This window comes from Myxine glutinosa, chromosome 5, assembly GCF_964187855.1.
Source record: "Myxine glutinosa chromosome 5, kmMyxGlut1.1, whole genome shotgun sequence".
Taxonomy (NCBI): domain Eukaryota; kingdom Metazoa; phylum Chordata; class Myxini; order Myxiniformes; family Myxinidae; genus Myxine; species Myxine glutinosa.
In genome coordinates this window covers 158,870,630-158,897,184 of record NC_136265.1, presented here as the reverse complement: position 1 = coordinate 158,897,184, position 26,555 = coordinate 158,870,630, and the positions used below count along the sequence as shown (strand labels likewise).

General features: G+C 50.1%; 1 protein-coding gene across 6 annotated transcripts in view; it reads right to left on the bottom strand.

The window, feature by feature from the left end:
- Nucleotides 1–26,555, bottom strand: part of LOC137426872 (E3 ubiquitin ligase Rnf157) — a 58,113-nt gene that overhangs the window by 7,338 nt on the left and 24,220 nt on the right. For all 6 annotated transcript variants that reach the window (XM_078778938.1, XM_078778939.1, XM_078778936.1 and 3 more), the window contains 3 exons: nt 3,792–3,858; nt 986–1,029; nt 833–880 (listed from right to left, as the gene is read on the bottom strand). In XM_078778938.1, coding sequence (XP_078635064.1) covers nt 833–880; nt 986–1,029; nt 3,792–3,858 — 159 coding nt within the window. The remainder of the gene's footprint in view (nt 1–832; nt 881–985; nt 1,030–3,791; nt 3,859–26,555) is intronic.

Genomic DNA, 26,555 nt, shown 5'->3' with positions numbered 1-26,555 from the left:
ATGTAAAACCATGATATTTTCTTCCACTGTGAACCTTTCCCCCCTCCCCCTCCCCTCCTCCCCCTAAATTTCAAGTTTTCCTTCCTGAGAGTTTGCTTCTTTATCCATCTTGTCCGCCCCCTGCATTCTCACCTACCCCTCATCATTACTCGTATCCCTCATTTATCCATTTCTGTCTATTTTGTCACTCGGCCCTGCTGTTGGTGTTTTCCCCCTCCATTTCTGCTGTTCATTGTTGAAAAAGGCGAAGACGCCACCTGCGCCTTCCCCTACCCCTCATTTTCATTCACATCCCTTGTTTGTCTGTCTGTATTGTATCCTTCAAACCTGATGTTGGTGTTTCCCCATCTCTTTACATTGGTCCTTTTGTGGTGTAGCATCCTAATCTGTTCTGTGTTCTAGCTCTTCCACGAGCCTCGACTTGGTATACAAATACAATTTTTCTATAAAACAGAAATTTGGTGTCATTCAAATATAAAAAGGACAACATGGATACTCCTGTTATACTGGGAAATTTCACAATATCTTTAATCCACCCACCCCCTACCTCCCACCCCTCCGTCTCCTCCTTTTACCTTTCTAAAATGAAGTGCAAGAAGTATTAGGAGGTTATGCAAACTTTGGATTCATTCCGCTCTCTTATCCAGCTCGTTTCACGGAGAAACCATAACATTTCTTACACGGTCCATCATGTAGCCCTCAAAACAAATTGACGCAGAGCAGAAGCATTTGGTAAAAAAGACTGACAAGTCTGGCACTTGTCACATTACAAGAGTGTGTTAAACGAGCTACATAGATTATTTGTGGTGAAACCAATTTCTTCAAAACTCACCACTTGTTTTTGCTTCAGCGGTTTCACCACAAAGATCCCATCTGCATTCTGGAATGAAAGGTGAATGCGTTAAAATCCATCAAATAGCACATGGTGGTTGTGGGCGGTCGACTCCAAAGGACCCCCTTTTGTTATGTAAAGACACGGTGGTACCTTGTCAAACGTTGCCAAGAGGATGTGCGTGTGGCCAGTGTGTTCTGAGCAAAAGAAATGAAGACATCAGTCATCGGCAAAAAGTTATTCAAAATTTGCACTATTTTCAAAACTACGTGCTAATCAGTTATATTGAAGTGACATCAGTGACATCAGTCGGACAGATAATTGTGTCGGAATGTCAAGGTGTACAAGGCAGTCAGACTTCAACCTGAAATCCTTTCCAAGAGGCAAACCACCCAAGGGAGAATACTTGGCGATGAGCACTCCGAGACCAAAAAAATAAAAATAAAAATAACGTTATATATACTAGGGCATGCCCGTACGTGGGTGCAATGCCCGTACGTGGGTACGTGGGTACGTGGGTGCGAGTACGGTGACAATCCCCCCCCCCTCTATTTACATGAAATGGTTTGGTTCATGAAATGTTTTGGTCCATTCGCAACGCCAAAGCGAACGGCGAACGCTTTACATGAAATGGTTTGGTTCATGAAATGTTTTGGTCCATTCGCAACGCCAAAGCGAACGGCGAACGGCTTGCGAGTACAGTGACAATCCCCCCCCCCCCCCCCTCTATTTACATGAAATGGTTTTAATTAGTTTTAAAACATAGTTTAACGCCAACATAGCGGCAACATAGTTTGCCAACGTGAAATAAATGAATACGCTCTCAAATGTGCCGTCCGAGGCAGAGTGTGTTCGCCACGTTCGGCACACGCGATAGCTCGCTGCTCTCTGATTGGTTGAATCGTTTTTTGGACATAGCTCGGTAACTACTTCTGCGATTAATTTAAAACCTTGAAAAGGCACATCCTCGGGTCCCCAGCAATATACCTGGCAAGTTTCAAGTATATCGGACCCGTGGTTGTCGAGAAACAGCGGTCACAGACAAACAAACACACACACAGACACACACACACACACACACACACACACACACACACACACACACACACACACACACACACACACACACACACACACACACACACACACACACACACACACAGATTGCTGGAATTATAGATAGATATGTATATATATATATATATATATACATATATGTATATATATATATATATATATAGATATATATATATAAATATATATATATATAAATATACAACAGGATTTGAGTGTGTGGAGTATCATTTCCTCACTTTAATGTGCAATGGCCACATTAAGAAACCAATTTCGGGAAATACAACAAATGTAATAACAATAAAGCTTGATGACATTGTAGTGCAGAATATTAAAAGTGGTGAATAGTCGTCACGTGCCGGCAGCCTAACAGTGCAACGGAATGAGGGGTCTGTGACCGTGAAGGCTCGTGTTGGTACGCATTGGGGGTTCAACATAAACGAAGTGGATCTTATCAACCAAAAGGCAATAAGTACATTCACCACCATGGGAAATGAGGTGAGGCCATTTCAAGCGTTAGCCCTTCGTCAGAAGACAACCGAAAAGGAAAAACAGCGCTCAAAATGTCAGCAGCACCTCATTGACCAGGACAGTGAACATAGTCTTCTCAACCTTTAATTGATAATGTCCAATGCTTTGCGCACTAGATCGTGGGAAATGCATTCGTTTTGGTAAAAGTCAATTTCACGTGGACATTTAGTCTCTGTGAGGAAGTAGCTCACACTAGATTAACATGTGAAAATGCATCGGGTGGTGACTACTCAAGTGGTCGTTGCAATGAAAATTTGGTTTCATCTCATAATTTTCATTCCACCCTCGGTTCTCCGATGGTGGATAAACTCGTGAAGACTCGAGTCAACGCCTGTAAGGGTGTAGTACTGGTGAAAAATTGAGAAAACTACATAGGTACCTTTGAGAGGCCTTTACACAAAAACAAAGTCAAGTTAATATCTAATTTTCAGTTTTTCTTGAAAGATATAATCTTGGCTTTAACTCAGACCAGTTTCAACGCTTCTTTGTCATATTACATGCATATAATTTGCATAAATTAGACCGTCAATAAAAAACAAGGAAAAACAAAGAACACATTTCTACTTCTATCTTCTATGTCACCTATCATTCTTTTCACACAAAACTTGGTACATGTATTACACATGTGTTACTCAACTACCTGATGAGGATTTTGTGAAATTATGTCAAATGTTCACTAATTAGCTAATTATGCCAATTACCAGATAAAACTTGGTTGTCCTTCAATAAATCCACAATGGCTACTCCTATAAACAAAAGCCTTCATCATTTCAAAGGAAGTGATATTCTGAATATCCTGTCCAAATTTCAGCCCAAAAGAATGATGCAAATTAAAGTTATAACAAATTTCATGCAAAATATTATATTTCTTGTAAATTGCGTGTAAAGATAACATTAGATATTTTAAAGGAAATACTGAATGAGTTTATACAATACGTATGAATCTAAACCGTAAAAACATAGTTTTTTTAAAAAGAGGCATATTGGAAAGTTCACCAGTACTACACCCTTAACTGAGGACATTTTGCAAGTGCCTACGGATAGTGCGAGTTCATTCATTTGGCATGGAGCATGTGACTGTGGGTCGGATCATTGCTGAGAGTGTGGCTGTGCAGCTGATTAAGTGCCCCCTATAGGTTAGAGCAAGAATTTATAACCTGTGCACGGTCACGGCGATAGCTTGCTTGCTCTCCTCGGAAGATACCGTGGGATTTTTAATGTCCGCCAACCAACACTGGTAGACAGGACGCCTGGTTTAACGACAATCCGAGGGGCGACGCACATTGATGCCTCACCATGCCTGTGAAACCCTGGGATCACGGTATATAGCTGGGCATAAAAACTTCTTGCTCACCTGTTGCTTCCACGACTGCAGCGTGTATCACCAGAGGGTAAAGCACCTTGTCCGAATCAAAGGTCAACTTTAATACAAGGGCGAAAATGGAAGGGGGGAGGGGGAGGGGGGGGGTGTTTAATCATATAAACAAGATATTGAAAGCACACATTGACATTTACAAAATGCTGATGCAGACTCTTCACTCAGCCAGTGAAAGCGACTGATGTCTTCCAGAAAAGTCATTCGTCTATGACTCTAAAAGTTTAGTGTCAATGGGGGGGTGGGGGGGGGGGTGGTGCTTTCCAGACTCTGTAGTGTAATACTAATAGAGGGTTCATTCCGAGTCTGGGAGGTCAGTTTTTGCAAACGCCGACCAAATCACACCAAATATTTGAAATGGTATGTGCTGCTTTAAGTATTTAAAAGGTTACAAGCACAGACAAACAACCACAGATACAGTCACGTGAAAAAGTAAGTACACCCCATGTAAAGTTTTGACTTTTCCAACATATTTCAACATACAGCTATTTGATCTTCATTTCAACAATATTGACAGATAAAGGTGATATAACACAACAAATATCATGAAACATTTACATTTACAAAGATTGTAAAGGTCGTATAAAAAAAACATGAATTCCGGTAGTTTACCCCTATTGACTCTTTTATACCATCTTGACTTACACATTTCATTAGTTCTACATATCTGTTGTCCGTGTCCTTATAAACTATATTTCCTGTTTGGAATGAATGATTTGTATTTTATTTGACTTCCAGATAAGCAGAGTAAAACAAACAAAAAAAATAATCTAAAATTGCATATATATTGTTACGGACCGCGGACAAGATGTTGTTTGGCCGAGCGGATGGCACCGCGGCCCTAACAGTTACCCCGACTAACCTGATTCCTGAACGTTGGCCGAATCACGCCACAGATATTCAATGGGGAAAAGACTAAAGCGAAGGATGTGAAGAAGAAGAAAGACAAAGGGTAAGGAATACAAATATAATTTATTACTATGTACAGGATTGAAAGAAACCAAGGAAGAAGGAAAGATAAGAAAATAATTTACAGAAGAACGCAGAGACATAGTGCAAATATTAACTTATACAAGCTTATACCCAGGGACAAGACAAAAGACAGACTACGAACACACTTACACGGGGGATGATGATAGGAATGGCAGGAGGTGGATGGCTGGAGGGGGGAAGAAGGGTCAGGTCCCTGCAAACGGCAGGGCTGGAGGTGACAGCTCCGACTCCTCGCGTTCTTGGCGGGAAAACCTCGGTGGCGTCGACGCAACTCTTGGTGTCCCTTTTTGTGCTCCTCCTCAACTCAACCCTCACAAGGCTTGCTGTCTTTCTTGGCTTCACTCTGCCTCACTCCGCCTCACTTCTCTTTACTTCTCCCACTCTCTTTTGTAACAAACTCTCTTTCCGCCACCAACCACCAACCAACGTTCTGACGCGCCTCTCTGAACCTCTCTCTTTCTTGACTTTCTTTCTTCGCACGTCTCTCGGTCCAACTACAACTTGGCTCTTGCGCGCGCGCGCTTTTATAGCGCCTCAGGCGATCAAGCCGCTAGTGTCCAGGACACACCCATCGGTCAGCTCGCCTCGGCCCTGATTTGTCGGCACGGCCCTCTGGCTCCGCCCTTGATGACGATGGGCGGGCACGCCCTTCTTCCCCGAGCTGAGCACATGCTTAATGGCGGTTTTGGGGCGAAACCAACAACCCACAGCTGTAGCAAACCTGGCAAACTGCCCAGTGCAGTTGGCAATGGAGGCTTGGAGGGGATGTAGCTGGCATTTGAGGCTTGGCAATGACGCAGTTGGAAATGCAGGTTTTGGGAATGGGAATGAAAGGGGATCTATCTTATTTCACTTGGTGCAATGGAGTGTCATCTTAATGGAAGAGAAAGCCTTAACCTAATACACAGAATAAGGAAATAAACTACTGAACAGGGATATTATGGTGTCCTTCATGTATGCTTTATGGAACTAACTACGGGAACGCCCTTTGACCTTTATACAACACTGGAGTAAGGAGGGCGATATTTTACAACAATTTACACTACAACAACAAAAAAAAAAAACCATTCTCATATCCACAACAATATATATATATATATATATATACATATACATATACATATATACATATACATATACATGTATATATATACATATATATATATATATATACATGTATATATATATATATTGTTACAGACGCGGTTTTGGATGTTAGTTTACCGAGCGGTTTGGTATGACCGCGTCTGCACAGTTTACCCGATTAAACTCGAACGTTGGCCGAGTCGCGCTACGCTAGATAAATGAAGGAAAGGACACAACGGCTGGGTTAGACGACACGACACCAGGGGTACAGTTCTCAAGACCTCCGGAGGAGGTTATAATATTTGTATGCAGAACGTTTAGATTACACTGACAAGAGGTACAGCATAGGAAGGTGGGCACTTAATCACGGTCTTATAGTAGCCCCGACAGACCACAGATAAACAGGACAAGACTGACTCACACAGGGATTGATGGCAAGGAAGGGCAGGTAGTCGATGGATAGCACAAGGTGCACCTTGGCTCAGGGACAGGATAAAGCGCGGTCCAAAAGATGCAGGGAGGTCTCTCAGCGCTCGGAGGTAGCGACTTCTCTTTCCAAGCTGGGGGCGCATCTGACGTCACCTCCGGTAAGTGGCTGCGTATATCCAGCGGGGAGTGACACGCCCTCGGCTCGTTAGCTCCGCCCCAGATGGAATCGGCCCGCCGCTTCTTATTTGGTGCGGGGGGGTTACCGGGCTCCGCCCTTGACGAGGAGCTGACAGTCAGCCCCTGTGTGGTAACCCCGTCGGAGCACATGGGCAATGGCGGCTAACCAAGCCGGAGTGAGGACGCACACTCCCCGCGCGCTGTTGTTGTAGTTGTTGTTGTTGTTGTAGTTTCATGAGGAAGATGGTAGGAGGTATGGGGAGGTCCTAAACTCACTACTGGTGCCATACAATCACATTCTGGTGCAACGAAGAGTCAGAATTAATGGAAACGAGTCCTTAACTGACATAGACTAAGAATAACTAGCAAGATGTCCTATAGTTGTCTACGTGAGATGCGGTGAACCTGGGCACGACATTTAATGGGGGAAAAAGGGGAAGGTCGGTTCTACAGAGTGTTGTTTACAGACAATGGGATTAGGGAATGGGGGATTGGGGATAGTTGGGGAGTATTGGGGAAATAGGGGAATATTTACAAGCGGATATGGATGGAGGCCAAATCCCATATCCGCAACATTGCACCCTTCTCTACCTCGGGGCGTCCCGACCCGATAAATCTGTACCTACTTTAGTGTGGCACTCAGATGTAGTTCCCTCTACTATTAACTCTACCCTGAGTGCGACAGTTTTACAGATGTTCACAAATGAGTAAATATGTCCCCCTGCGACGTTGCACCCTTCTCCTCACAGAAACACACCCACAGGATAACCGAATCGCGGAAAGAATCCTCAAACTAAACATACAGCCGGTAGGGAGCATCATTTATACAAGACTACACTGATATTTACACTACGATCCAGGACCTGTTTTTGGAGGAACACATGCAGATGTTATGCATAGAGAGAGCACGCATGCCAGCATCGATACACCAACCCACGAGTGCTCTGTGGCCTTACGGCCTTTAATAATGTGCAGAGCACCCCTTCCAAGCACCAAAAGCACCACCCCATCATGTACAGTCAGCACCATCCGGTGCACCAATAAAGCGTTCATAAATCACCGGTGGTGTCGCAGCCGGCCGATGTTCTGCCGCTGGTCTTGCCTTGGAGCCCACTTGGTGTTCTGGCTTCCTTAAAAAATAAAGAAAGGCGCCAACCGCGTCCATTTCTGAATTGTGGCCGTCAGGGGGCCAACTATTAGTGGTTCACCTGTATGGCATAGGTGCCACGTTGACCCATAGGTCCATCAACGGGTGGTGCTTGGCCGCAAAAGAACTGCGGTCCATGGTGGGCGGCCACAAACATTGCGGTCCATATGGTGTATCGATCCCGGCAGCAAGCAGCGAAAGTGCAGGCCCACAACTGCGGAGCCAGCACCTCTCTCTCCTCTCTCTCTGCCCCAAAGCCAGATCCTGGTGGGAGACAAAAGAAGAAGACAAGTGAGTAAGGTGGTAAGGGCGCAAAAGTGCACGCAATACAAGGTGATGCACACTGGAGGCACATGGGAACCAGGTGAGACAGGTACGTTCCTACCGTACGCCCCCCCCCCCCCCACCAGGTAACCTACATTGCCCCTCCCTTACCCCTTACTGTATCCACAAAACACAACACTACCCATAAACATCTACTTTACAAATCAACAAACGTCCCTACTGTCTTCCCCGTTCCTCCCATAAACCAAATTCGTCTTCTCTCCCTCCTAACCAATCAAATTTGCCATTTCCAACTCTCATCACAATTTGCCATCTCCAATTCAACATCAAAATTTGCCATCACCAATTCATCATCAGTCCCTCCTAAGGAGGGAGAGATGGAATCACCCCAATGTCTCATCCACGTCGTGATGCGTCTCACAAATCCAACAGCAATTCTCCTTTCCTGCACACAGAACAAAGAAAACACAGGTGTGGAGTCATCATCATCACCACAGGTAAGTGGCTGCGTATGGTGCGACAGGTTCATCAATCCTAACTATTTCCTAAATGACTTTAACAACTTTACCTTACCCGGGGTCTTTCTCCTGCCAAACCATTGGCCCTCTTACACTATGGGTTCTAAAAACCAATTCCCATTGACCAAACTGTGGTGCTTTTCAATTTGGGGTCTCACTCCCCCGATTCATCTCCCGGTGCCCTCGCACAATTTCTGGGCTGTGGCGTGTACCTCTCCCAGCGGGTCTACCCACCTGCACACCTCCACCACTGCAGTTGCCTCCGAGCTTACCTGCTCCTCACCCTAACCTAACTAACTGGGGAAGGCCCTCTCGCACTCTCACCCCCTCAGTGCCCTCTCTGGCACGGGCTGCCCGATCCACACCCGGGATCCTCAGGCACCCACTGACACTAACGGCTCCCAGAGCCCACCTGCGGCCTCACCTGGCCGACATCCTCACAGTGGTGGAGTGCCCAAACCAACTACACACACTAACAGGCTACACGCCCAGCCATTTCCACAACACTAATGCACCCATCCACAATACCATTCTGCAACCGCACCACAAATGCCAATATCCAACCACAATTTACCTATACCCTCTACCTAACACTTACACTACCCGCCCCGGGTACTCGTGAAAGGGGTCCACTCTTCCCCCATCCACACCTTCGCACCATGCACACCACTCCGTACCACTTACTCCAACTCTCTCCACACCACTCATTCTCTGCTCCATATATTCCACACACCTGTACTTGCACACCTGTGCTCTCACACCTGGTGCCACCTGCACCCTTCTCTCCCCAAGCGCATTCGCGCTGATCCACACACTCACTACTCATACACTGCTCCACACACCTGTCCAGTTGCACACCTGTGCAATCACACCTGTTCAATTCTCACACACACGGCATCTCAGCTAACTACTCCCTTCTGAAACTTGCGCTTCCCAGTCGTCCCTTTAAACTATTGCGCTCCCACGTCATTATCATCCACACTAAACTACCTGCGTCCCCACTACAGGTATCAGTCACTAACTAACCTTAACGTTACCTAATGTCATCTTCGCTAGATCCCTAACAATATCCTAACCCACCCGGGCTAGTTTTCACTGCCATACACCCCATAAGCTATAGCTCCTTTGCCCCCACATGGGAAGGGTGGCAGGGATGCCACCCTTACCCACCGGGCCCATCGCTCATTAATCCCCCAGTCCTCTGGCACTAATAAGCCCCCCTTATTCAGAGGTACTGGGTCCCGCCTCGGCATCTAAAGCCGAGGCAATCCACGGGGGCGCCTGCCCGCCGGTGTAAGGCCTTATCCGGTCGGCGTGGACGATCCGAGGGAGGGCTCGTGGCCCCATTTTGATCTTGATGACCACGTCACAGATTTGCGACAGGACGACTCCTGGGCCTTGCCAGGGGGAGGTGAGTTTTGGGCACCTTCCCTTCCGCCTCCGGGGATTAAAGAACCAAATCTTCATCCCCGGAGCGTATTGACTCCCTTGGCTCCGGTCGTCGTACCTGCGCTTCATCTTTTCCCCCGCCAGATGGAGTTGGCGGCGGGCGAAGGCATGGACTAGCTCCATGCCTTCCTCTAGGTGACGTGCATACCCCTCCCTCGGCGGGTTAACCACTGTGTCTGGCACGGGACTGCATAGCAAGTCGGCGGGAGCCCGTAACTCCCGCCCATACATAAGCAACGCTGGACTGCATGCGGTGGCCCCGTGCTGGCTGGTTCGGTAGGCCATGAGCAAATAAGGGAGATGTTCGTCCCAGTCATCCTGACGGGTGACGGTGAACAGTGCCAGTTGTTGGATTAGAGTTCGGTTGAATCTCTCCACCATCCCGTCAGATTGAGGCCTTAAAGGCGTTGTTCTGGTTTTCCGAATTGACAGGAGACTGCACACATCTTTTAGCAATTTGCTCTCAAAATTTCGTCCCTGGTCGGTGTGCAACTCCTGTGGAATCCCATGCCGGCACACAAATCCTTCCACGAAGGCCTGCGCTACCACCCCTGCTTCTTGGTTGGGGAGGGCGTAGGCCTCCGGCCACTTGGTGAAGTAGTCCATCACAACGAGGATGTACTTATTACCTAGGCGGGTGCGGGGTAGTGGGCCTAGGATATCCATGGCCACCCGCTCTAGGGGGGCCCCCACCTGGTGTAATTGAAGGGGGGCCCTCATCCTCCGTGCTGGTCCCTTTTTGGCAGTACAGGCGTCGCATCTCCGACACCAGTCCTGTATGTCGCGCCCCATATTCACCCAATAAAACCTCCGGCGTACCTGCGATGTCGTCTTTGTCCTGCCCAAATGGCCGCCGGGGCGGGTACCATGCACCTGTTGCAATATATCGGTCTTAAATTTATTTGGGACTACCACCAGCCAGGAAGTTTTATCAGAGGGAACCTCCACCCACTTGCGATACAAGATGTTATCCTTCAATTCCAGGGTCTGCCACTGAGCCCAATACGCCTTGGTCTGTGCCCCGAGGGGGGTGACCTCTTCCCCCTTAGGTCTTTGCCCCAATTTGACCCAATTGAACACTGGCCCCAGGACAGGATCCTCCTGCTGGGCCGTGCTCCATGCCAAAGTTCCGAATTCCTCATCTGCGGTTAGTGGCAAAATTGGCCCTCTCACCCGGGTTGCCCGGACAACGAGGGTCGGGTCCGAATCGCCCAATTGTTCCCTCTCCTCGTGTCTCGCACAAAATTTGCAGTTTTCCCCCAGACAAGGACGCCGAGAGTGCGTCCGCATTACCATGGGCCTTCCCGGCCCTATGGGCCACATCAAAATCGTACTGCTGCAACTTTTCCAACCACCTTGCAATTTGGCCCTCTGGTTCCTTGAATCGAAGGAGCCATTGCAAGGAGGAATGGTCAGTTCTAACCAAAAATTTCCGCCCGTACAAGTACGGGTGGAAATGGTTCATGGCAGCCAGCATAGCCAATAACTCTTTGCGAGTGACGCAATAATTTCGCTCGGGCCTACTTAAGGCCCGACTATAGTAACCAATCACTCTCTCCACGCCCTCCTGTGTCTGAGACAAAACTGCGCCCAATCCTTCCTGGCTCGCATCCGTGTCCAGGGTAAATGTCCCGTCACTAGTGGGGTAAGCTATAAGGGGTGCGGATGTTAGACACCCCTTCAATTTTTGGAAGGCCTCGTGGCACTCCCGTGTCCAATTAAATCGCGTCCCCTTCTCCGTAAGCCGGTGGAGGGGACGGGCCAACTCCGCAAATTTCGCCACAAAGCGCCGGTAGTAGGAGCAGAGTCCCAAAAATCCCCGCACCTCTTTGATGGTACGTGGTGCGGGCCACTCCTCTACCGCTTTAATTTTGTCTGGGTCCGTTTTTACCCCCTCGCAACCGATGACGTGGCCTAAATAGGCCACCTCCTTGGCAAACAAGGTGCACTTACTCGGGTTCAGCTTCAACCCTGCCTGTCTGAGGCACCCGAACACCTGGTCCAAATTAGCTACTGCCTGGGGGAACGTTTGGGCATGTACCAGGACGTCATCCAGGTACACCAGGCATGATTGCCATGGCATGCCGCCTAGTACATGCTCCATCAATCTTTCAAAGGTGGCGGGGGCGTTACACAAACCAAACGGCATCACAGTAAACTGATACAGTCCCTTACCTGTGGAAAATGCCGTTTTCTCCTTCCCTGCCCTATCCATCTCCACCTGCCAATACCCACTCTTGAGGTCCAAAGTTGAGAACCAATTTGAGCCCGCAACGGCATCGAGGGTGTCATCAATCCTTGGCAGGGGATATGAGTCCTTGAGTGTCACGTTGTTTAGCTGGCGATAGTCCACGCAGAACCGCGTGGTCCCATCCTTCTTTTTGACCAGCACAACAGGTGACATCCAAGGACTTCCCGAGGGCTCGATCACGCCTGCGTCGAGCATTTTTTCAACCTGCTCGTCAGCTTCCGCCCTCTTGCTCCAAGGGAGCCGTCGGGCGGCCTGACGAATAGGCCGGGCCTCACCGGTGTGGATCTGATGTTTCACCAGGCCCGTACGTCCAATATCCTCGGTGGACAGGGAGAAGAGGTCCAAATGGGACCCAACCAGTTTGTGTAAGGCCTCCCTCTGGGTACCTCCCAACTCTACACTACTACGATTTACCATCTCGCAAATGGGATCGGGCCAATTCCTACTTCTTATTGAAGGCTCCCCCCGGGGTCGGCTCGGCTGGACGTTCTCGCCCCTCACTGTCGCGACTTCCTCAACTGGGGTGCAGCCAGCTACCCTCGTGCCCCTTACTATAGTGCGTGGTTCTGTACTCATATTTATTACTCGGACGGCCACTACCGGTCCGTCCGTTTTTACAAGGGTGCGGCCCACGATTAAACCCGGTATGGACTGCGCTGCCACCGGTTCGACCAGGCCGCAGGACTCCTGCCATGTTGGGCGAGCTGCCCACCGGGCCGGCACTATCGCCTCGGCCCTTGGGGGAATGGTCACGGCCTCGGAAGCCTCCAGCTCCGCTCTCTCGGCCGTGCTTACTCCCCCTAACGGCAGCTCTTCTACTCCCACCTGCAGGATCCCCCGGCACAAGTCGATTTTACAACCGCTGGCAGTCAACAAATCCAACCCTATTAAACATGGGTCGCACACCTCCGCCACCCAAACATCTATCTCCCTCCTTACCGACCCTAACTTGAGGGTCACAGAACCACGCCCTATGATCGGGGCCGTTACCCCGGTAGCAAGTTGCAAACTATAATTTTGCAGGCGCTGGATCTTATCCCAGCCACCTGCGCTCGAATCAAGGACCACAGGGCTGATGATCGTGGCGCTAGCTCCTGTGTCCACCACGGCGTCTACCCCCACGCCGGCAATTTTGCATCTGATTGTCAGGCTACCGGTTCCAATTTGGCCACAATAAATGACCTGTCGCGTCAATGAGGGCTCTCCTCCATCCTCTTCTGCCGAACACCGCCCTACGTGCCCGACACCTTCTAGTTTCCCGGGGTCTGGCGGGGGGGTGTCTGGGGTCGGCTAACCCGCTCCCCCCTGGGCGGAGTTGAGGACCTCAACCGCCGGGGATCATCCCGGCGCGTGGCTCGACAGTGCCGCGCCAGGTGACCCAGACGGTTGCAGGTATAGCACCTCACCTGATAAGGTGCTTGTCTCCGGAATTCCAAATTCCCCCCCCCTGTAGGTCCGAATTGGATTACCCGCTCGTGGTCCACCGCGGGCCACCTCCGGGGCCGCCTGCCATGGTCCAGGTCCCGCCAGGCGCTGGTCCACCAGCCTCCGGACCATGCCTGCCAGGTCAGGACTCACGTCGGGGGCGGGCCCCCTAAGGGGTCCGCCCTCCATCGGGGGTCCCACCTGGCGGACCGCCATTGCGAGACGCTCGCCCCCCCCGGGCCAGGGGCCTCGCTGCTTCCCAACGGGCCGCAGCGTCAGCCGCCTGGCTCAGAGTCTGCGGGCGCCACATGGCGAGCTGTTGCCGGAGCTCAATATCCGGGAGGGCCTGGATAAAATGGTCCAGCGCCAGGCTTTCCCGGGAATCCGCTGCCATGCTAGCATGTGCGATCCCCACTGCGCGGCGAATGTCGTGGGCAAGTTCCCCGATGGCTTCCTGGGGCTTGCGTTTTCGCAGCGCGAGCTGAGCTTTAACAAGCTCGCTCTGCTGTTCAATGCCGAATCGATTAATTAGGGCGTCGCGGAGGGCTGGCAGGGTGAGAGCACCCGCTGGTAATGCCGTCAGCACCTCCGCCGCCGCGCCGCGCAATGCGGCCACCAGGTGTACTCCACCTTCGTCCTCACCCCAACCGTTGCCCTTACACACACAGTCGAACTGCGCCAGGTACGCGCGTAGATCACTCTTGCCGTCATACGGCGCGAGTGGGACCTTGTGGGACCACCTCGTATGCGAGTCGTTGCCCGCCTGCCGGACCCCGTGCGTCGCCCCTTGCGGGGTCAGCGCGGGGCCGAGCCGGCCGGGCCCCCACAGTACATTACCCCCAAGGGGCTCTCGTGCCTCCCCGGTCCCTCTAACAACTACCCCCGTTGGTGTCGATGCATGGGTCACACTTCCGCAACCCGCTACCCATTCCATACCACCACAACCTTGCTCACCCACACCTCGCACCTCTCGTTCCATACCCTCCGGACCAGCCATACACCTCACTCTTGGCCTCTCACGAACATCCGGGTCTATCTCGACCCCCAAGCTTATTAAATCACCTGGCGCATCATACGCACGACCATATTGGTCACCACTTACACCGGGTCCTCTTTCTCTTCGCTTCTCCTCCATCACCTGCGAATCCCTCATCCGGTTAATGAGCACATCATCACGATCCGAACACAGACTTTGGACCAATTCTTTTACTTCCTCCTTTATCTCTTTCTTATCCTCTCTCCGTCGCTTCTTAATTTCGCTCACCCCTTCTTCCACTTCTTCTAATTTCTGTTTCACCTCCTTCATCTCCTCGTGCGCCCCTTTAAGTTCTTCCTCTAACTCCACTTTATTTTTTTCTATGTGCTCCCGCACCTCCTGCTCTTTAACCTCCATCACCTCTACCACTTTGTTCATTTTCCTCGTCAGGTCCTCATGTACCGTTTGACACTCTTTTTTAATTACCCCTACGTCCTTTTTCATCTCCTTCTGTGTCGATTTTAAACCCTCTATTACCGCTGTGTTCTTCTTTACCTGGTCCCCCAACTCCTTTTGTCCCACTGTCAGTTGTTCTACTCCCAGCGTCAACTCCTCTATACCCCCTTGCAATTTTACAGTCCCCTTTCTCACCTCCTTCTCCATGCGCTCCTTACAGTGCCTCACCTCCTCGCGCACTCCTCCGACCTCCTCACTCACACCTCTTCTGATCTCCTCTCCCATCACTTGCATCTCCTGCCCAGATGCCACCCTCATCTGCTCCATTTCCTCCCTGTGAGCATCCAGTTTGGTTTCTACCCCCATTCTGACCCCCTCTATCTGCTGCCCCATTTGTTTAACTTCCCTTTCCGCTTGGTCCCTCATGTCCCTCAATTTGCCTTCCATCCTGTTTTCTAACCCCTCTAACCCCTTTTGCATCCCTTCCATTTGATTCTCTTGAGCGGCCATTCTGTTTTCTACCCCCATTAACCCATTCTTTACCTCTTTTATCCCATTGTCTAACGCCTCACCGGTAGCCCTCGCTTCGTCCCTCATTACCCCCATTTGGTTTCCCATTACCCCCATTTGGTTTCCCATTCGCTCACTATCAGCCCTCATTCCCACAATTTGGTTTCCCAACCGCTCACTATCAGCCCTCATTCCCACAATTTGGTCTCCCATTCGTTCCATAAGGGCCCTCATTTGCAGGAGGAAAAGGTTCGAATCCACCAGCGGCGCTACCACGGTCGCGGGCACGGTCGCCGTGGCCATGTGCGAGGCGCCATTTTGTGCGTCTGCTACCCTCACTGCTTCGCTCTCCTCATGTCCCTCATTTTGGTCCTGGATCGACCCTGCCTCACTCTCCTCTACCGGAACCCAGCCGTCTTGGTCTGCCATAGCGCGACTTTCAAAATTCGGGTTTTTATTTTTTTTTGTAAAACACAATCAAATTTTGCCGTTATAATTTCGAGCGCGTGAAACGCGCTCCGGATCGAATCCCACTTCCCGACACCAAATGTTACTCTAATAGTACAATTGGTGTTCCAAAATTTGGGCTAAATGAATTTAGTCCCAGGTCCGAATCCAACTCCTCGACACCAAATGTTACAGACGCGGTTTTGGATGTTAGTTTACCGAGCGGTTTGGTATGACCGCGTCTGCACAGTTTACCCGATTATACTCGAACGTTGGCCGAGTCGCGCTACGCTAGATCAATGAAGGAAAGGACACAACGGCTGGGTTAGACGACACGACACCAGGGGTACAGTTCTCAAGACCTCCGGAGGAGGTTATAATATTTGTATGCAGAACGTTTAGATTACACTGACAAGAAGTACAGCATAGGAAGGTGGGCACTTAATCACGGTCTTATAGTAGCCCCGACAGACCACAGATAAACAGGACAAGACTGACTCACACAGGGATTGATGGCAAGGAAGGGCAGGTAGTCGATGGATAGCACAAGGTGCACCTTGGCTCAGGGACAGGATAAAGCGCGGTCCAAAAGATGCAGGGAGGTCTCTCAGCGCTCGGAGGTAGCGACTTCTCTTTCCAAGCTGGGGGCGCATCTGACGTCACCTCCGGTAAGTGGCTGCGTATATCCAGCGGGGAGTGACACGCCCTCGGCTCGTTAGCTCCGCCCCAGATGGAATCGGCCCGCCGCTTCTTATTGGGTGCGGGGGGGTTACCGGGCTCCGCCCTTGACGAGGAGCTGACAGTCAGCCCCTGTGTGGTAACCCCGTCGGAGCACATGGGCAATGGCGGCTAACCAAGCCGGAGTGAGGACGCACACTCCCCGCGCGCTGTTGTTGTAGTTGTTGTTGTTGTTGTAGTTTCATGAGGAAGATGGGAGGAGGTATGGGGAGGTCCTAAACTCACTACTGGTGCCATACAATCACATTCTGGTGCAACGAAGAGTCAGAATTAATGGAAACGAGTCCTTAACTGACATAGACTAAGAATAACTAGCAAGATGTCCTATAGTTGTCTACGTGAGATGCGGTGAACCTGGGCACGACATTTAATGGGGGAAAAAGGGGAAGGTCGGTTCTACAGAGTGTTGTTTACAGACAATGGGACTAGGGAATGGGGGATTGGGGATAGTTGGGGAGTATTGGGGAAATAGGGGAATATTTACAAGCGGATATGGATGGAGGCCAAATCCCATATCCGCAACAATATGTATGTATGTATATATATATATATATATATATATATATATATATATATATATATATATATATATATATAGATATATATTGTTGCGGATATGAGGACTGTATATTTTTTTTATTGTGTGCTTTATTATTGTGATTATTGTTTATTCTGTGCCTCCTGCCTCCGGAGCTGTGTAAAGACCAAAAGGGCGTCCCATAGTCCACAAGCATACACGTCAGCCAAGTAATAGAATATACCTGTTGATAGTTATCTCTTATTCTGTGTTTTAGGGTAAGGCTGTGTCTCCCATTAATTGAAGTACTCCATTGCACCAGTGAAAGAGATAGATTCACTTCCATTCCCATCACCAATTACCTCCGATCCAATTGCCGCCATTGGCCACGAGGCAGGGTTGGGGAAGAAAGGCGTGTCTCCACCTCGTCATAGAGGGGGAGGAGTGAACCAGCCCCGCTCGACCAACCATGAGCCAGGGGTTTGGCTACAGAGGGCGGAGGAAGAGCGGTCGGGGAGGTTCGCAAAGGTTGAGGGGCGGGGGCCTATATAACCCAAGGCAGGGGTGTGGCCAAAGGAGATGCGTTTTTACAGAGGAGAGCAGAAGACAGAAAGGCCAGGAGTTGGTCAGGGATGCACAAGGAGTTGGTCTGAGTCGGTTGCCTGAGAAGGGTCAGTGGTTGCGTTGGTGAGGAGTCGGTGGTAAAGAGTGAGGGACCAAGAAAGAGAGAGAAAGAGTCCTGAAGCAAGAGAGGAAGTTGTTGAACTGGGTGGGACTAAGCAAGAGAGGAAGTTGTTGGACTGGGTGGGACTAAGGAAGGAGAGAGAACCCGTCACACCAATCCCCCAAGCTCCGCGTTGGCTCCACCAAGCGTTCAGCTCCACCAAGCGTTCAGCTCCACCAAGCTCCGCGTTGGCTCCACCAAGCGTTCAGCTCCACCAAGCTCCGTGTTGGCTCCACCAAGCGTTCAGCTCCACCAAGCTCCGCGTTGGCTCCACCAAGCGTTCAGCTCCACCAAGCTCCGCGTTGGCTCCACCAAGCGTTCAGCTCCACCAAAGCTCCGCGTTGGCTCCACCAAGCGTTCACCTCCAGCCATCCACCTCCTGCCATTCCTGCAATTCCCCGCGTGAGTCAGTGTCTTTTGTTTGTTCTGTCCTGGGAATAAATTAAGTCTGTAGGTAAGCTAATCATTTTCACTGTGTCACCTGCGTCTCATGTGCCTGTAAATAAACGTGACTGCTTTCTTTTTGCTTGTGTGTAAATAGTCAATAAATTCAGTAGTATTTCCAAACCTTTCTTTGCCTTCGTTTTCCTCTTTGCATTCGTCGTTTTTGTCTTTTCCCCTCATTGGGCAGCTACGGTGCGATACGGCCAAAGTCTGGGTGAATCGGGTGAGTTTTGTTAGGTCGCGGTCTTACACCACCGCTCGGTCTATAACATCTGTCCGCGACCTGTAACAATTGGTGTCAGGAGTGGGATTCGAGGCCCGACCAAATTTTTAAAAAAAAAACGAATAGAGGAAAAAAAAAAATTTGGTCAAAATTTGGAGCGGCCGAAATTTGTTTTGTTTTATAAAACCCGAATTTTGAAATCGCGCCATGGCTGTTCAAGGCGACGGGATGCCGGTGGGAGAGATAGACGGGGTAGAATCGACCCAGGACTTAGGAAAAAAAATGGTGGAGGAGAGTAAAGAAGGTGTGGTTGAGGGTGTATCAGGTGCACAAAATGGCGACCTCGCGCACGTGGTTGAGGGGGCAGCTGCGGCCGCACCCTTTGTACTACCAACGGTGGTCCAAATGCAAGCCTTCATGGCGCAATTCGCCGAGATGCTGAGAATAGACGGGGAGAAATTGAGTAAGGAAATGGAGGCTCACAGTGAGCGGTTGAGTAACCAAATTGAAGCAACAACGAACGGAATGAGAGCCGATAGAGAGGCAAGGGAGCAGAGGGACAGAGACCGCAAGTTGGGCGAAAGGGTCCCAGGGGTGCACGAGGAGGTAACGCGAGTCGAAAAGCGCTGGTTGAGCGAAGCGGAGAAAAGCACGGGTACAATGACGGGGGTAGAAATCGCGACACAGGGTTTAGAAAAGCCGGCGACCGCTGAGGTAGAGGAGGGTGTTTTGTTAGAGCCAGCGGTCGCCGAGGTTAATAAAGAAAAAGCAGTAGCGGGAATAATTAAAATTGAAGAGATGACGGAGGTAGCCCGGGAATTGCAGGGAGAAATGGATTATGTACAAAGTCCCTGCTCACATCACGATGCTGTGCTTAACCCGAATGGAAGTTTGCAGGTTCGCGTGGAGAAAAGGATCCCCCAGGTGAGTCGTGCTGTTGTGTATTGTGCGGGGAGATTTTGTAAGAGGATATTTGGCGACAAAAGAATTGTCGCGCGATTGGGATCGATATGGCACCCGGGCGTTGGTGAAGGGTCCCGTGTGAGTGGAAATGGCACGCGTGGGGAAAAAAAGTGTGCGTCGGCGAGTGGGTGTGTTATAAAGTGTGGGAGTGAAACCGAGTGCGAGCGAGAATGCACGTCGGGGTGTACGGAGAGTGACACGGAGAGTAAGGTGGTGGTGGTGGCGCAGGTGCGAGAGGGCACATCGGAGCGCGAGTGTGACACCGAGTGCGAGCGAGAATGCACGTCGGGGTGTACGAAGTGTGACACGGAGAGTAAGGTGGTGGTGGCGCAGGTGCGAGAGGGCACATCGGAGCGCGAGTGTGAAACCGAGTGCGAGCGAGAATGCACGTCGGGGTGTACGGAGAGTGACACGAATAGTGAGTTGGTGATGGCGCAGGTGCGAGAGGGCACATCGGAGCGCGAGTGTGAAACCGAGTGCGAGCGAGAATGCACGTCGGGGTGTACGAAGTGTGACACGGAGAGTAAGGTGGTGGTGGCGCAGGTGCGAGAGGGCACATCGGAGCGCGAGTGTGAAACCGAGTGCGAGCGAGAATGCACGTCGGGGTGTACGGAGAGTGACACGAATAGTGAGTTGGTGATGGCGCAGGTGCGAGAGGGCACATCGGAGCGCGAGTGCGAGCGAGAATGCACGTCGGGGTGTACGAAGTGTGACACGGAGAGTAAGGTGGTGGTGGAACGTGTGCGAGAAAGCACACCTGAATTGGTCATGGCGCGGGTGTGGGAGAGCCCATGTGAGCGCGTTAGTGGGTGGATGCAAGAGTGCACGCCCATGGTGAGTGTTACGGAGGACGTAACGGAGGAGAGGTGTGGACCAAAGTGTGCGCGAGAGGTATGGTGTGTAACAGGGAGAGCGTTGGTGGAATGTACGGACGGCGTTGGAACGCCAGGTTTTGTGAGGGTGAAAGGGGTAGCGTATGCTTGTAAGCATGCAAGTAAAGCGTCGACGGTAACCAGGGTAGTGGTTAGGGCGACGGATAGCCGATGCGAGCACTCGGGGCGTGGGGTGCTTTGTTGGGTGCGAGGCCCGGCGCGGATCGATGCTGCGTCGCTTCTCTTCGAAGCGTCGTTGCCGATTCGGGCTTGGCCCCGCCCCGCACGGTCGAGTCCGGGCTTTGTCGGGCGAGGCGACCGGTCCGGTTCAAGGGCGAGTGGGAGGAGGCGGAACGGTGCCCCCTCGTGGGGACGGGGTTCCGACCGGGGGAGATTGAGCCATCGGGCCCGGGACCGCAAGGTGCCGCGCCGAGATGGTGCGTGGAGTCTCGGTCCAACCAAACCACCTCCCTTGAACCGAAAGCCGGACGGATTCAACCTGCAGGCAACCAAACCACCCGAATTCATTGCTCGGCTTTACGAAGCCGAGTTTAATGATGTCATGACGCACCGAGGCTAGGATATAGCGGACTGTGATGATGGTGATCGTGATAGTGATAGTGTTTTGGACCCAAAATTAGAGAAAAACAAAATTTGATGATTGGCAAAGGATTGGCAGTAATGATTGGCAGATGATGAGTAGTGATTGGCAAATTTTTGATTGGTTGGAATTTGGTAAGCAAAATTGATAGTGAGAGACCCCCGATGTGGTGGGATGGCAAATCCACCATCCCTCACAGTGGGGGCAAAGGAGCAATAGTTTATGGGGTGTATGGCAGTGAAAACTAGCCCGGGTGGGTTAGGTTATATTGTGTGTAGGGATCTAGCGAAGGTGACATTAGGTGACGTTAAGTTTAGTTAGTGACTGATACCTGTAGTGGGGACGCAGGTAGATTAGTGTGGATTATAATGACGTGGGAGCGCAATAGTTTAAAGGGGCGACTGGGAAGCGCAAGTTTCAGAGGGGAGTAGTTAGCTGAGATGATGCCGTGTGTGTGAGAATTGAACAGGTGTGATTGCACAGGTGTGCAACTGAACAGGTGTGTGGAGCAGTGTATGAGGGAGTAGTGGTGATTGTATGTTGTGTTGACCAACTGGTCCAGGAAGAGGAGGAGGGTGCAGGTGGCACCAGGTAGGATTGCACAGGTGTGCAATGACAGGTGAATGAAAGACAGGTGTATGGAATAAATGGTATGGAGTATTGGAATGGATGGTCGTGGAGTGAGTATGGTGGAAATTGTGGAGTGGAGTGGATGGTGCGAAGGTGTGAATCGGGGAAGAGTGGACCCCCATCACGGATACCCGGGGCGGGTAGTGCAAGTGTTAGGTCGAGGGTATAGGTAAATTGTGGTTGGATATTGGCATCTGTGGTGCGAGGTGAAAGAATGGTATTTGGATGGGTGCATTAGTGTCGTGGAAATGGCTGGGCGTGTAGCCTGTTAGTGTGTGTAGTTGGTTGGGCACTCCACCACTGTGAGGATGTCGGCCAGGTGAGGCCGCAGGTGGGCTCTGGGAGCCAGTAGTTGTGAGTGGGTGCCTGAGGATCCCGGGTGTGGATCGGGCAGCCCAGTGCCAGAGAGGGCACCGAGTGGGGAGAGCGCCAGAGGGCCTTCCCCAGGTAGTTAGGTTAGGGTAAGGAGCAGGTAAGCTCGGAGGCAACTGCAGTGGTGGGGGTGTGCAGGTGGGTAGACCTGCTGGGAGAGTTACACGTCGCAGCCCAGAAATTGTGCGAGGGCACCGAGAGATGAATCGGGGGAGTGAGACCCCAAATTGAAAAGCACCACAGTTTGGCCAATGGGAATTGGTTTTTAGAACCCATAGTGTAAGAGGGCCAATGGTTTGGCCGGAGAAAGACCCCGGGTAGTGTAAAGTGTGTTAAAATCATTTAGAGGATAGTTAGGATGAAGGATCTCCTCGCACCATCTGCATCCACTCACCTGAGGTGACAGGTACTCCGCACCATGCCATGTTTTGATTATTTTTTATGATGCAAATGTTTGGATTGTGAGACGCATCATGACGTGGGTGTGACATTGTGCGTAATTCCATCTCTCCCTCCTTATGAGGATTGATGATGAATTGGTGATGGCAAATTTTGAAGTAGAGGGATTGTGGAGACGAATTTGGTATAGGGGAAATATGGGGAAGACGTGACAGTAGTGACGAATTTGTAAATGTGTAGATTTTTGTACATATGGGGTAAGGGCAAGGGTAGTGTAGGTGACAGGGGGGTGACGTACGGTAGGGACGAGCTTTCTCACTTCGCCCTCCGTACGCATTTCGCCTTGCATTGCCTTATTGATGTGTACCCTTGTGACCTTACCCCTCGCTCAATTGTCTTTCCCCTTTTGTCTCCCACATGACCTGTGCGCCGTTGGGCGCCGAGGGGAGCGTGCGTGGGTCGGCCATTGTGCGCCCGAAATTCCCAGAACCAGCTGTCTGCATCGATGCACCACATTATGGACCACATGTCTGTGGCCGAGCACCACCTATGGACCCCATGGGTTGGGGCATGGCCCCTCTGCTGGAACCGGCCATGAGGGCCCGAAATCTTGCTGGCGGACCTTGGCCACAGGGCACCGATGCCCCACAGGTGAACCACACATAGTCGGCCCTGTGGGCCATAAATAAAGCAAATAATAAGGACACATTGGGCACACTTTATTGAAAATAGGCCGCCAGTAAGCAAAGCAAAAGAATGACAACATCTGGAAGAACAAATAATAATCACCAGCAGAGGGAGCCGAAGAGCAAGAGACACCTGCAGGGTTAGGGGTTGTTGAATTTATTTTATTGATGAACAGTGGTGACTGCACTGATTGGTGCTTGAGGGTGTGTTGGTGCGTTATAGGTGCTTTCATGGTGCATTGATGCAGAGCAGACTGTCTCCCCCCCAGAAAGAACAATTACAGGTCCTGGGTTAGTTTTGTAAATAAAAGTAGCGTCAATTGTAGATAATGCTCCCCACCATCAGTGTATAGTTTGAAGACCATTCCGCAATTCGGTTAACTGTGGGCGTAAGTCTGTTAGGCAGGGTGCAATGGAGCAGCGGGACACATTTATTTATGTTTTAAAACTGTCGCACTCAGGGTCAGGTTAAAAGTAGAGGGAACTACACCTACGTGTCACACTAAATAAAAGTTGTAGGCCCGGGACGTGCCTAAGAGGAGGAGGGTGCAGTGTTGCGGATATGAGGACTGTATATTTTTTTTATTGTGTGCTTTATTATTGTGATTATTGTTTATTCTGTGCCTCCTGCCTCCGGAGCTGTGTAAAGACCAAAAGGGCGTCCCATAGTCCACAAGCATACACGTCAGCCAAGTAATAGAATATACCTGTTGATAGTTATCTCTTATTCTGTGTTTTAGGGTAAGGCTGTGTCTCCCATTAATTGAAGTACTCCATTGCACCAGTGAAAGAGATAGATTCACTTCCATTCCCATCACCAATTACCTCCGATCCAATTGCTGCCATTGGCCACGAGGCAGGGTTGGGGAAGAAAGGCGTGTCTCCACCTCGTCATAGAGGGGGAGGAGTGAACCAGCCCCGCTCGACCAACCATGAGCCAGGGGTTTGGCTACAGAGGGCGGAGGAAGAGCGGTCGGGGAGGTTCGCAAAGGTTGAGGGGCGGGGGCCTATATAACCCAAGGCAGGGGTGTGGCCAAAGGAGATGCGTTTTTACAGAGGAGAGCAGAAGACAGAAAGGCCAGGAGTTGGTCAGGGATGCACAAGGAGTTGGTCTGAGTTGGTCTGAGTCGGTTGCCTGAGAAGGGTCAGTGGTTGCGTTGGTGAGGAGTCGGTGGTAAAGAGTGAGGGACCAAGAAAGAGAGAGAAAGAGTCCTGAAGCAAGCGAGGAAGTTGTTGAACTGGGTGGGACTAAGCAAGAGAGGAAGTTGTTGGACTGGGTGGGACTAAGGAAGGAGAGAGAACCCGTCACACCAATCCCCCAAGCTCCGCGTTGGCTCCACCAAGCGTTCAGCTCCACCAAGCTCCGCGTTGGCTCCACCAAGCGTTCAGCTCCACCAAGCTCTGCGTTGGCTCCACCAAGCGTTCAGCTCCACCAAGCTCCGCGTTGGCTCCACCAAGCGTTCAGCTCCACCAGGCTCCGCGTTGGCTCCACCAAGCGTTCAGCTCCACCAAGCTCCACCAAAGCTCCGCGTTGGCTCCACCAAGCGTTCACCTCCAGCCATCCACCTCCTGCCATTCCTGCAATTCCCCGCGTGAGTCAGTGTCTTTTGTTTGTTCTGTCCTGGGAATAAATTAAGTTTGTAGGTAAGCTAATCATTTTCACTGTGTCACCTGCGTCTCATGTGCCTGTAAATAAACGTGACTGCTTTCTTTTTGCTTGTGTGTAAATAATCAATAAATTCAGTAGTATTTCCAAACCTTTCTTTGCCTTCGTTTTCCTCTTTGCATTCGTCGTTTTTGTCTTTTCCCCTCATTGGGCAGCTACGGTGCGATACGGCCAAAGTCTGGGTGAATCGGGTGAGTTTTATTAGGTCGCGGTCTTACACCACCGCTCGGTCTATAACATCTGTCCGCGACCTGTAACAATATATATATATATAGATATATATAGATATATATATATATATATATATATACATATATATATATATATAGATAGAAATATATATATATATATATATATATATATATATATATATATATATATATATATATATATATATATATATATATATATATATATATAGATATCTAAAAATAGGCAGCTCAGGAGTCATATTGTACCGTTATTAAAAAATGAAATGCACGCTAAGCTGTAACAAAAAAAAGAAAGAAAAAAAAAACCTGACGTTTTGGAAGAATGCTATTTTTCCATCCTCAGAGGTAAAGGGCACCATGACGTGTGCAGCTGTGATTGGATCAGTTGCACTTTCTATCCGCCGGGAACGGCTACGTGTTCTGATTGGACTGCGGGGGAGACCAATCGGAATGAGGTTTGGAGTATATATATAATGACGAGTGTGGTGTTGGTGGACAGGTCTGCTGGAGGTTCGTGTGTATGGATTATTGACTCCGCCTCCTGCACTTCGTTGCTCGCCTTGGGCCTCGGGCCCACCCCTCCCAACCATAGGTGACGGTGATTGCATAATCCTCGGTAGGAAGCATGAAGGACCACATGACGATAAATGGACCGTGTGCCCGACATCCATGCTTCGAGGATGTCCAGACTTGCCCGGCCGGGTGCCAAAGCTTTGACGACCGTGTTTTACCAGGCAAAGTTATGTTGTAGTTTGCGACAATGTGACGCTATCAGTGACAGTTTGTCTCTACGTGATACCGCTTGCTGGTGTTGCATCAACCGTGTCGTGAACCGCTTGGACATCTGGCCCACATAACTAGCCTCATAATAACGACAGGGTATTTCATAGACCACATTCTTTTTGTCGAGTCTATTCCCTCTGTCTTTGGGCCTTGACAGCTGCGCCCAGAGTGTTGCCCATGGTTTGTGCGCGACGCGGATTCTGAATGGTTGCAGCAAACGGTTGGCAATCTCCGACATATTGCCAATATTAAAGAGGTCTTTAAAACAGCTGTTCACCACCATCTCTTGTCTTCCCCCATCCAAAACCTTGATCTTTTCCACCACCGTTAAAACACCCCAAATCTGCCTCTTTCAATCCCCAACTTCTTTCCTGAAATTCCTAGTAGTGAAACTCCTAGTGGTGTTCATTTGCTTTATACTGTGTACCCTCTCCCTCCTCCCCCAGCCCTCCCCCCTCCACAGATCTACCGAAATCCTTGTTCTCCACTGTTGTTGTGCTTGTGCGCTTCCCTCTTCCCTCCCCCTCTCCCTCCTCCTCCCTTCATTGTATGTTTTATGTGTCTGTGCATGTTTTCATGTTCAATGTGTTAGCTCTTACACGAGCCTAGACTCTGTATCCATATATATATATATATATATATATATATATATATATATATATATATACGCTTATTAAGGGTGAGCCAGAAAGTCATTTTTGAAATTCGTGTGAAGGGAATAAAAAAATTGTATTTCAAAATAAATTCATTCATAATATTGAAGT